General features: G+C 41.8%; 1 protein-coding gene across 2 annotated transcripts in view; it reads right to left on the reverse strand.

The window, feature by feature from the left end:
• Positions 1 to 9,197, reverse strand: part of ATP11A (ATPase phospholipid transporting 11A) — a 253,400-nt gene extending 244,203 nt beyond the window's left edge. The window contains exon 1 of one of the 2 annotated variants that reach the window (XM_029604684.1): positions 8,832 to 9,196. In XM_029604684.1, coding sequence (XP_029460544.1) covers positions 8,832 to 8,870 — 39 coding nt within the window. In that variant the 5' untranslated portion in view covers positions 8,871 to 9,196. Of the gene's footprint in view, positions 1 to 8,831 lie in introns of both variants that reach the window. The other variant, XM_029604685.1, reaches the window with a different exon arrangement.
• Between the last annotated feature and the right edge of the window lie 3,535 nt (positions 9,198 to 12,732).

Raw genomic sequence — 12,732 nt, forward strand, 5'->3', positions numbered from 1 at the left:
TTTGCTAGGCCATTTGTATATATTGTGTCCCTGTTAGTTGGAGAAAATGGTTTATTTTGCTACACTGCTTGCATAATGAATGTCTGACTGCAGTCATTATTATAGGTGACTAATTTGTTATATTCTATTTTTGCAAAATTCTTATAATAGAGCTGCTATATATTATAAAGTAATGATATAGAAAAAAAAAGCCTTAGAGGATGATACGAACCAATAAACTATAAACAAAACATGTATTCAAAGATAACACTAAATGTTATTTTATTCTATGGGACCATCATATAAACCCCAACTATTGATGTCTTTTAGAGCATTAATTGCGCTCCATCAATAGCTTATCGGGGTACAGTTTTAATCATAGGTCCAATTTTTTTGAGAATTTTTTAAAGCAATGGCATGATCAAGGGAAGTAGTGCATTTTTTAAAAACATTTTTTGAAATGCTTTAAAAAATTCTCAAAAAAATTGGACCTATGATTAAAACTGTACCCCGATAAGCTATCGATGGAGCGCAATTAATGCTCTAAAAGACATCAATAGTTGGGGTTTATATGATGGTCCCATAGAATAAAATAACATTTAGTGTTATCTTTGATGAATACGTGTTTTGTTTACATATTATTAAGTAGTCAGAATTCATTATTTTCTTAGTGTGGTCCAGAGTATACAAGAGAGCACCTCAAACCTTCCACCCACTACAATAAGTGAAACAAAATCCACGGTGAAACCCTAACGGGCCATGAGCCCTTCCACTTCCCGGGATCCGGCCGGCTCCCCCGGGGGCTTGGGAGTCGAAGGTTGCCTACCGACTACTCCAAGGGGAGGGTTCTTCCGGCTCCCCTCTCCGTTCTGCCTCCATGAGTATGAGAAGCCTCAGTATTCCCCAGCGACGGCAGCCTTGGATTCACAATCACAGGCCAGTCAGAATGAGCCCAAGAGGCTAGTTTTAAAAATAACAAAACAAAAACGAAAAATCTAGGAGACAGGCTGCTACTAAAGAAATTAGTTCTGCGGAGCTGTTGCTCCAGGAGCCGAAGACTATTCTTTTAGCTTTATCAGGCCCGGGGCGGGGGAACATCTTCTGGTGTCTAGGAGTGCTGGAGACAAGAAACCACAGGCATCAGCCTCAGGGCACACCTCCCTTGTACTCTGAGCTGATATCATGGGAAGGAAGAAAGGTGTATCCTCTTACCTCTGTGAGCTGTGGAGCGGAGACTGGTCCAGCAGGGAGAGGGGGGGAAAAAATGATTTGTTTGTACCTTCTTTTATACAAGTACATAAGAAATCAGAATTGCTCTAAAATAATAACACACCAGTATCTCAAAATATCACCGCTATACATTTGTTTGATCTAGAGTCCACCAGAAAAATAAAATTTTAGCCCAATCAGTTTGAGTACGCTGCCCTACCCACTGCACACAAATGGTGTATAGAAAACACCACCCTGGTTTGTGACTTCAACTTGATAATATACACCATAGTAGTTTGCCTACAGAACATGTTTTTCCACGAAATCTGTTGGTCTGCCCACTGCTGCGGATAGCTCATGTCCAGTATCCTGCCAGCGCACGAAGGATTTGCCTCATAAAAATCTGCATTTTGCTAGTGGCCTGCACCAGCCATCATTTAAAAACTCCCATTTTGCAGTGGTTTAAGACATTCTGACTTTTACAATGAGCCTAATTGCCATACCTAATTAAGCAGGATGCAGGCCAAGCTGCTAAGCAATGGGAGTCCACAACATTCCCTTATCTGTGCTCTGTAATAACTAATTCAACATCTAGCAGCCCTTGAAAGATACTACTGATCAGAATCTTTCTGGGGCAGATTGAAATACTACTACTTTTGTACAGAACTCTAGCCAGAGCACGTCACAACGACAGGAACAAATAGAACGTGCTAAGTGCATAAAAGGACATACGTAGCAAAAAAAAAAAATACTAATTTTGCAATGGGACAAAATTGGAGAAGCAAAACCAGACATTGAAAATGCAAACTTGAGGAAGTAGTTTTTTTTGGTTTTTTGTTTTTTTTTTTTCAAACCATGAGCAGAAGGGAGGCAAGTATAGTATTTCAGAGAGTGTAGGCCAGCGAGATTAGCGCAAAGCATGCTGAGAAAATGTGTGCAACTGGCAGCGATAAGCAGAACAGCAATGCTGAAGAGCAAAGACAGGGTACAAAATGGGACAAAGTTTTTGTTTTTTTTAATAAAAAAGCTAAAATAATTAACAGTTAGCAGTTAATCTTCTGTTAAATACTTGGACTTCATTTAAAAAAAAAAAAATGTAACCTGTTAAATCCTGCATTACTTTTTACCCTTCCACCAGAATGCTACCATTCTGCGGCTCTCCAAGATTTGTTTGTTTAATGTGTGTTATCCCTGGATTCTCCCCCCCCCCCTCGCAGGTAACAAAAACAAGAGCAACATAATTCAATCCCTAAATTAATTATTGAGTTGACTTTCTCTGGCACAATATGTGAGAGGGTTACACTAATAAATTAAAACCTACTGCAAATGCAGACTGTCAGGAAGGGGAAAATGCCAGTGGTTGTACCAAATGATCTCACTTAAAAAAATAATAAACCGTTGCTTCTTTGGCAATCTCAAATGTTAAAACGAACTGCAGATTTGCAGTCACGTTTGTAACTTTTTTTTACACCGCAGCAACAGCAAAACAATGTAATAAAAAAAATACCTAAATGAAGCTACAAACAGGGCCAGGCTTCCACTCCATTGAAATACCAACTGATCAAGGGAACCATGGGCAAACCCAGTATTTTCAAGCTGTGAGAGAGCGAGAGACATGTCAAACCCACACGCCAACGCTACGAAATAAAATGTTTTACCAGAACTCTTTAATGTGGAAACTCAAAAGACATTGAGGATGAATATTTAAAGTGCACATTTGTAAACCTTTTGCCTATACCAATCAGGGGCCCAACACAAATTGCTTCATACAAAATACCAAAAGGAAATTGTTGGTTTCTATAAAGAACGCTCTCCCCCCATGGAGTTGGTGGAGACAAGAACGGTATCAGAATTAAAGAGAAGCATGAGACATGCACAAAGGATTTCCGAGGGAGAGGAAGGGACTGTAAAGCTGAGCAGACAATTTGGAGGACAGACCGGATGGATACGTTTGTCATCATGCTATTTCTATGGATAAAAATGAAATTGTAACTTCGATTTCTCATCTATCCCTCGTTCTACAGCCTCCTTTCTGCTTAAAAAAAGGCCTACATTTATTGCTTTGAAATACTTAAAATATTTCTATCACATCTCCCCTTTTCCTCCAGGATACATATCTTTACATTTATTAATTTAAAGTTTTTTATATACCGATATTCGTTTGCACATCATATCGGTTTACAGAGAACAGGTGTAACAATGTGAGAGAAATACATGGAGCTGGTAGAACTATAACAGGAAGAGGTAGAAAGAGAGAAGTCACAAATAAGTCAACAAGGAGGGATTATGTACAAGCTCAATACAGGCAGGATGCAACAATTTGAAGCAAGCGATGATAAGGGGGTGTGCATGTATTGTGGATGTGAGACATATCAAGGATTATATGGACGGATGTGTTGAAAGTTGGGGCAGTAGGGTTATTTGTCATAAAGTGTGAAGGTCAGCAATGTGTGAGTAGTGTTATTCAAAAGCCTGTTTAAAAAGCCAGGTTTTTAGTTTTGGGTTTGTTTTTTTTTTAATTTCTGGATGCAATGCTCCTGGCGCAGGTCAGGGGGCACAGAGTTCCATATTGAGGGCCCTGCAATGGAAAGAGCACGTCCTTTCGTGGAGATGAGTGAGGTTAGGAGAGTGTATGTAGGGTAGAGATGTGAATCGTGTGATCGATAGTCTTAACGATCGATTTCGGCTGGGAGGGGGAGGGAATCGGATCGTCGCAGTTTGGGTTTTTTAAATATCGTGTAAATCGTGTAAATCATGTAAAATCGAAAACCGGCACACTAAAACAACCCTAAAACCCACCCCGACCCTTTAAAATAAATCCCCCACCCTCCCGAACCCCCCCAAAATGCCTTAAATTACCTGGGGTCCAGAGGAAGGGTCCCGGTGTGATCTTTTACTCTCGGACCTACGTGCGTTGTAGAAATGGCGCCGGCGCTACCTTTGACCTGTCATATGACAGGGCAAAGGTAGCGCCGGCGCCATTTGTTTTTTTTGTCCCCGATGGCAGGAACGTAGGAGATCGCTCCCGGACCCCCAGGGAGTTTTGGCCAGCTTGGGGGGGCCTCCTGACCCCCACAAGACTTGCCAAAAGTGCAGCGGGGGTACGGAACGATCTCCTACCGCGAATCGTTTTTCCGTACGGAAAATGGCGCCGGCCATACGCCGGGGGTCCGGGAGCGATCTCCTACGCTCCTGCCGTCGGGGGACAAAAAAACAAAATGGCGCCGGCGCTACAACACACGGAGGTCCGAGAGTAAAAGATCACACCGGGACCCTTCCTCTGGACCCCAGGTAATTTAAGGCATTTGGGGGGGGGGATTTATTTTAAAGGGTCGGGGTGGGTTTTAGGGTTGTTTTAGTGTGCAGGTTTTCCCGCCCTCCCCCTTCCCCCGATTTACGATTTTTTGACGATAAATCGGGGGAATTGTTATTGTATCATGGCTCTAACGATTTTTGACGATTTAAAATATATCGGACGATATTTTAAATCGTCAAAAAACGATTCACATCCCTAATGTAGGGTTCCTTTGTAGGTTGATCTGGTGGGTCTATTGGAAGTGTGAAATTGTATGGCGTCGTTAAGCCAATGGATGGTTGTGTAGGGTTTTATGAATGATTGTGAGTGTTTTGTTGAGAATTCGGAAGGAGATTGGGAGCCAGTGGAGGTCTCTGAGGATAAGGGCGATATGGTCTTTCTTGCGAGTATTGGTTAGGATTTTAGCTGCAGAATTTTGGAGCATTTGGAGGGGATTAATGGTAGCTTTGGGGAGGCCTAAGAGTAGGGCGTTGCAGTAATCAAGTTTGGAAAATATGGTGGCTTGAAGGGCTGTGTGGAAGTCATTTTTAAGTCTGACCTTATGTTTTATAATGAAGATGCTGACCATTTTAAATACCTACCCTCTGGATTGTTTGGTTTATATCAGGGGTAGGCCTCTGATCCTGGAGTACCACAAACCGATCTGGGTTTCAGGACATCCACAATGAATATGTATGAGATATATTTGCATACAGTGGTAGTACATGCAAATCTATTTCATTATATTCATTGTGGATAGCCTGGAATCCAAACCTGTTTGTGACACTTCAGAACCAGAGTGGCCAACCCCTGATTTATAGCCTTTTGAAGGTGTCACCTCCAAATCTGTTCACAGTACTCCAAAAAAAGCTCTCTCCAAATACAGAGAGATCTTATAGAGGGAATATCACCTCCCCTGCTGGCTCCTCTCTCTATGTACCCAAGCAACCATCTAGCTTTTGTGTCACCTTATCTACCTATTTGGCCTCCTTACGATATGATCACCCCCAGATCCTACTCTGTGCACTGAACTTTACCAGTTATGTTATACTGCTCCCTCGAGTTTTTGCAACCCAAATATATAACTCTGCATTTGTTAAGCATTAAGTCTTAGCTGCCAGACTCAAGACCATTCCTCAAGCTTCTCTAGACCCATCACTTTTTTTACACACCATCCAGGGTGGCTACCCTGTTGCATAATTTGATATCTTCCCCAAAAAGACAGACTTCCCCCACCCCCAATAGTATTTCTATAATTTTCTTACAATTAGACTGAAAACTGATCCCTGTGGCACACTATTCGTAACCCCCATTTTCTTCAGAACAATCGCTGTTTATCATTACTTCTTGTAGTCTCCCACTCAACCAGATTCTAACCCCATATTTAAGGTACTTTGTTTATTAATAAATAGTCTATGTGAAGTGTCAAAGACCTTACACATCTAGCATTCTCCCCTGATCTAGCTCTTTATTCACCCAGTCAAAGACATTGGTTAGATCTGTCTGGAAAACCATGTTGCCTTGAATCCTGTAACCCGCTGGATTCCAGAAACCGCACTATCCTCTGTTTTAGCAGCAATTACATTAACAAAGCAATATATTAAAAATGAAAATAAAATTGTTGAAATTATTTTTTTATACAAGCATGCCTACAGCCTTCAAGATCCACAATAGACTATTTGATCATGTACTACTGGTGTATGCAAGGGAAGGAGATTTTGAGAGTCTATAATTTTTATGTTGTATTGTAAAGAATGTATGCATACTGATTGATGTATTTTTATGAACTTTCGGCCTCCAATATTGTTTGCTCTCAACAGAATATAAGTTTTAATAAAATTCAAAAGTAATTGAATTATGTAAACTTGCATATCGTCCTAAAGTGGTGGGGGTTGTATATCTCCATTTCAACCAGGCTAATAAATATGAAATATAATACATATTATTAAACAATGTGTTATTTTTAACAAAAAATTTAGGACTTTTTAAAGCCTGGTGTAAAAAAATGTGAATATATGCATTAATAATCTAAACCTTAAATAAATGGAAGAGGCAGAGCACCTTGTGATCAACTCATTACCCGACAAGTACTGGCATTGTTGATTATTCTCTTATTCTCCCAGTTATCTGGAAACCGATGTGATATCTCGATTGAATGTCGGTATATAAAAGAAATAAATAAATTATGTAATTTTGTATACGTTTTCTAGTACCCCACCCTGAATGTAGGAAGGGTGGGTAATAAATAAATATACAACAATCTAGGCAAAGGGTGGTTAGTTATTAGAACATAACTGTAAACTGTTACAAAGAGAGCCTAGCCCAGTTCATATTTTCCAAAAATGCATCTCAAGGTATTTTCTTTCCATACAAATACAAGAAGGATCACAGTGCAGAAGGCCTGCATTAAAATCTCAAGATAATATGGAGCCAAATTAGCATCTCTGCTGTTGATCAACATGAGGCATTATCTGTGGCCACATTAGACTAATACCTCCCCTGAGCCAAAACTTGTACTGCCATTAACACAAATCTCAATCTTTCACCAAGACTTTAAATAAAAATACTAAACAATAGAAATCTGATTAGGTTTACAATTTAAAAAAAAAATTCCATTCTAAAAAAAAAAAAAAAAGGCAAATATATCAAAAAAGTGTCTTTGCTTCATCGTAATTTTTAAAGTATTTTGCCTTCGCTTTTTATCACACAATACACTACTCACTCAAATGGCATACCTGTTTTCACTACATTTATTTACTTGTCGAGTTTTAAATAGGTCGTTTGGTTTCACCATCACAACGGTTTACATTACACAATCAATGATGTAACAGGATATTTTTCTGTTATAACATTAAGAATCAGCAAATCCTTAGGAAAACTACATATTTTTTCAGAACTTACTGGACTTAACTATGGACCTTTAATAACTTTAGGATGCAACTCTGCAATTACATAAGACATTTTGTAAGAACTTTGACTACAATAGCAAAACTGCAGTCATATATATTGTATCTAATCCTAGCCCTACTTCTACCAATTTAATATGAAATTAGTTATAAATCGCTTGGTTTTACTGACTAAATCTGCTCTTTGAATAGTAAATATTTAATAATTTTGGTTTACACGACGATTTGGAAAACCATTAGAACAATATTTTCACTTTTAGAAAAAAAAAATCATATACGGATCCCCTTATTGACGTTAGGGAAAGCCACGATGAGACTTTTAAGCTCGTGACATTTATTTTACCCTAAGCATGAAACGTCAAGAAACGCTGGTCAATTGGGATTACACTTTGGCAGGTCACACACAGTTATTACAGCTGTTAATGAACCTGTGGAGGGAGAAGAGATTTGGGTTGGCCCAAAGGGCAGCAATTTTTGAAGAGGAAAAAAAAAAAAAAGTGTAGGTATAACATTTTGCATTAAAAAGCTATTTTGTCTCCGTATTGTAACAGTAATGCTGTGTTCTATTAGCCAAAACAAACTAAAAAAAACAAACAAACAAACACTTAAGAGCTGAGAGTCAATTGCCACAGTGTTACCAAAATGTAGCTAAGCTGCAATACAAAGCAGCAGCCATGTGCGGGAAAGAGCTGCCCAGCAGCCCTCAGGAAGATGTCCCAGGACCTCTCTTCCCTCACTATTTCTAGGCACGGACGATCAAAGCCCTGCCGTAACCAAAAGCACAAAACTGCACCAACTGAAGAAAGCGCACACTGCCGAGGTCTGTTTTTCTTTTGTTTTTGTTTGTTTGTTTTGTTTAAGATCATCATCATCATCATCTACCCGCAGATTCCCTTTCAGCCTCCTGAAAGCAACTAGTTGTGAAGGACAACGCCTACTCCAGGTGTTTATAAGAGGACCATGGACACGGCCAGGAACACAAGATTGTAGACACCTTCCTCTCTCTAAGGAGGGCTCACCCCCAAACCACGTCCAAGCGAGAACAGGTGGCTGGGTGGGGAGCAGAAAAGACGGCCAAGTTTTGCTCTGGGAGCCAGGGAGAGCCGCAGAGCTGAGCGCTTCCAGGAAGTATCCGACTCTACCTGAGCGAGGCCTATTCAGAGAGAGAGAGACATTTAAATCGCTCTCCTCACGCCAGCGCCGGCTTTAATGAATAAACCAAGAAAGAGAGAGGAGGAGGAGGAGGAGGAGGAGGAGCCGCGCGCGCCGCCAAGAAGCGGAGGAGCCGCGCGCGCGCGCCCCCCCCCCCGCACCTTTCCCACAGCTGCGAAATGACGCTCAACCTGTCGGAGTTACAGGACCCTAAAAGGGGGGGGGGGGGTCCTGGCAGAGACGGAAAGCCGCACCCTCCCCCCCCCAGCACGAGCCGGGCTGCTACTTACAAGCCTGGCGAGGAGGCTCCTCAGGCGGCTGCAGTCCATGGCGGTGGGCGAGCGGTGGCGCCTGACCCGCCCTGCTCCTCCTCCTCCTCTTCAGCCCACGCACCGCCGCGCTCCCCGGCCGCTGCCTCCTGCGCTGCGGGCTCCCTCCTCCATGGGACTTTCTGGCGGGCCCGCTGCCACTACACGTGCGCCCGCCCGCCGCGCCTCATCCCGGTGCCCGGGGGGAGACTCCGGCTCCTGGTGAGGAGGGGCGGGAGAGGGAGGTGTTTCGCAGCTCCCCGGGGGGGGGGGGGGAACTCCCGCGTCTCCTTCTCCGGCTCCTCTCGCTTGCGACTCCTCCGGAGCCCGGGCGGACTGGCTCTCCCCCTGCCCGGCAGCAGCGGCGCAGAGCCTGAAGCCGCCTCCTCATTGGTCGCTCCTCGCTGTTCCTCCGTGGAGACTCCGCCCCCCCTCTCCATTTCTCCGCCTCCTTCCCCCGCCCCCCCGTGCGGGGCGGGGGGAGTCTTGTTGCGCCGGGTGCAGGTAAACAGAGTTGCGGTAGCACCAGGTTGAGTTTGGAGGCTGTAAATGCCTCTTTCGGAGCCGACCCATTTTTTTTTTATGGCTTTCGGTTAAGGGGAGTTTGCTCCAGGACGGTTCTCTCGCTGCACCTTTAGACACAGAGGAGATGAATTTGTTTATTGAGGCTTTAAAATGGCGAAACCAAAAAAAAAATCAGGTGGTAAAAGGGAGGGAGCATTCGATCATTTTTCGAGATGGCTCGCCCTTTCTGCTTGTTTGATCAACAATATTAGGATAACTTAGCTTATATAATATACCCAGCTAACTTTAGGACAGGTCTCCAGGACCACCGGATCTGAGTTAGTTGAATAACTTATCCCCTTAACTCTGCCCCTCTCAGCCCTCATGCCATCCATCCACCCCTTAGCTGGCTAACTATTTAGCCGGATAAGTAATTATTCTGCTAAATAGTGGCCACTCCTGCCGCCCACATATTAAGCTGCCACCCACTTAGCCAGATGGGTGGACACTTATCTGGCTAAGGAGTCCTGAATATGGACCTCATACTTAATGACGGTAGATACAGCAACTTTGCTTACCGTCAATGGTGTTGTGTTCTCCATAAACAGCATGATGAAAAACAAATGTTAGAAAATAAGACTTTCATGGCATCATCTAAGAAAGCATTCTGTTCTTTATTATTATTATTATTTATAAATTTTACAATATATTTCAAGACAGGAAAAAAAAAACCCCATCTTGATTTGAAATCAGAGATAACAGGAATAAAAAGAAGAATCATTATACAAAGAAAAAATACATTTTTCATAATATCTCTGTTCCTAACTCCAAGTCCTTAATAAGAGGATCCAATACTACTACCTCAGTTAAACTTAAGTCTGAAAGTTCAAAAAAGGTAAAGAACCTGCAGAACGGAGTGCTAAATCATTTATACGGACTTTAATACCGGGAATGCCACTCACTCAGTTGTGACTGGAGAAGAGCTGAATACTGGTATAACTTTATCCGAGAGAAAAGTAGAGAGTTGATTTGGTTGAAAACAGGAATAGGAAAGACCTTGGTATTTAACAATACATTTACATGGAAATTTAAGCAGAAACATAGCCCAAATCTCAATAACTTTAGGCCTTAATAATAAGAATTTCCTTCTTTTCTGCATTGCCCTGGATAAGTCTGGAAAAATACTGATCTTAAAATCCATAAAAGTTTCTAAGCGGTGGCGAAAAAACATTCTCAATGTCCATTCCTTGTCGGCTTCAAGAAGGAACGAAACTATCAATGTAGCAGGAGTAACAGAGTCCTGCGTTGTTTCAAGAATGTCTGTTAAATTCAATTGAGAAGGCACAGCTGGAGTTAGAACTTTCATCCCTTTCTGATCCAATGAATCTTTCCTTTTGAAAGGTGGAATATAATAAACTCGTGCCTGGTCAGGAACTTTAAGGATTTCGGTCATATATTTCTTCCACACATCCTTCAGGGGGAATCAATTGATCTCTAGGAAAGTTTATGAAACGTAAATTCTTGCCTCTTAACATATTTTCCAGCCTCGTGGAAAGTAGCTGGTTTTATTTAATCAAAGAGGCATGCTAGGGATGTGCATTTATCCTGGTTCGGCCACCCCGAAAACTGAAGCAGATTTTCTCGAAGTTTCGGGAAAATCGGGGCGGCCGAAAAAAATTGGCCCGAACCGTGGGAAAACAAAATTTCCTGCAGCGGGCCGATAACGCCGAATCACATCCTTAGCAAAGACTATTCTTTTTCCTTTTCCAGAGATTTCAAATATGTAACAAATTTTCCCAAGTAAGAGTAAACAGGATCCATTTGGCTCTCCAGTGCCACAACCTCTAGCTGTCCACTCTGGGTGTTTGTCTGCTTTCTGATAGTGAAGGTCCACAAGATTGATCAAATAGTCTCCCTTCCACAGGATTAGCTGGTTTGGAGCTCAGGGGAGGAGTCGGGTAACACTTTCTCCTGAACGCCTCCCAGCGAGACAGCTCCCAGGTCAAGCACTCTCCATCGGGCCAGAAATTGGAGGTAAAGACGGCAGGGCTTCTCTTTCCCTGGCCCTTCGTTTTTTCTTGCAGAATGTGGCATTTTGAATAGCTCTTAGATCAAAGCATTCTGGTTTAAGATGATTTGTGGAACTGGTTTTAATCCCAAAGCCCTTTTTGGGATTGCAAAAAACCTACCAATGAGCCATCCGTATCTAACAAAAAGAGAGGGATTTCCTCCTGCTCAATCTCCTGTAATGACTTCAAAGATCATTTAAAGTCTTAAGATATTTGGCTTGCTAGGTAGTTTCCAGACAGTACCCCCTTGGCACACTGAATTCCTCAGATGCCTTTATGATCTAACTTTAACAACACCTCTGTCTCTGAAATCACTCAGAGTATTGCCAAATTGAACCCTTCATTCTGTCCTCTAAACATTTGTAGTGTGCCCACCCTGAAGATCACTAGAAACGTAATCGCTCCAGCTCTCACTACCCTTGTTAATCTTTCATTGTCAGAGGGTGTGGTCTCAGCCACCCTAAAGAAATCTGTTATTAGGATCTTACTAAAAAAAAAACCTGGATTGGACTCCTTCTTGTACAAGCTTTTAAAAATAGTCGTTCTTAAATAATTGTATGAGTTTATTGAAGAACATCAGATCTTAGACCACTACCAATTTGGATTCCGGAAATCTCTTAACTTGGAGATCCTATTGGTCTCTCTGCTTGACAGTATTAGATGCAGTCTGGACAGTGGTCATAGCTATATGCTGATCATGTTGGATATATCATCTGCTTTTGATGCTCTTGACCATGACATTCTCCTTTATTGTCTGAGGGATTGTGGTATCTCTGGACAAGTTTTAGCATGGTTTACATCCTATCTTTCCAATTGCTTCTCACAAGTAAGGATGGGCGGTGGGGGGGTTGAATGCTCTTCATGGTTTGCCAATGTTACAGATGTACCTCAGGGTACATCTGTAACATTGGCTTTATCCTTGCTGTTATTTAACATTGGCTTTATCCTTGCTGTTATTTAACATCTACCTGGCACCAATTTGTAAGATCCTGATGAGCCTTTTTGAAAGATATATAAAGATATATAATTTTTTTTAGATGGTATTCAATTCTTTGTCAAAATGAGCACAATTGGTATCTGTTTGACAGCCATCAAGCAGTGGTTGCAACACAACAAACTTTCTCTAAATGTTTCAAAACAGAGTTTCTAGTTATCCAGTGCATTGATAGTCTTAATTTTCCTCCAAAATGAGCACAATTGGTATCTGTTTGACAGCCATCAAGCAGTGGTTGCAGCACAACAAACTTTCTCTAAATGTTTCAAAACAGAGTTTCTAGTTATCCAGTGCATTGATAGTCTTAATTTTCCTC

The sequence above is a fragment of the Rhinatrema bivittatum genome, chromosome 5 (genome assembly GCF_901001135.1).
Source record: "Rhinatrema bivittatum chromosome 5, aRhiBiv1.1, whole genome shotgun sequence".
In the NCBI taxonomy this organism is placed as follows: Eukaryota; Metazoa; Chordata; class Amphibia; order Gymnophiona; family Rhinatrematidae; genus Rhinatrema; species Rhinatrema bivittatum.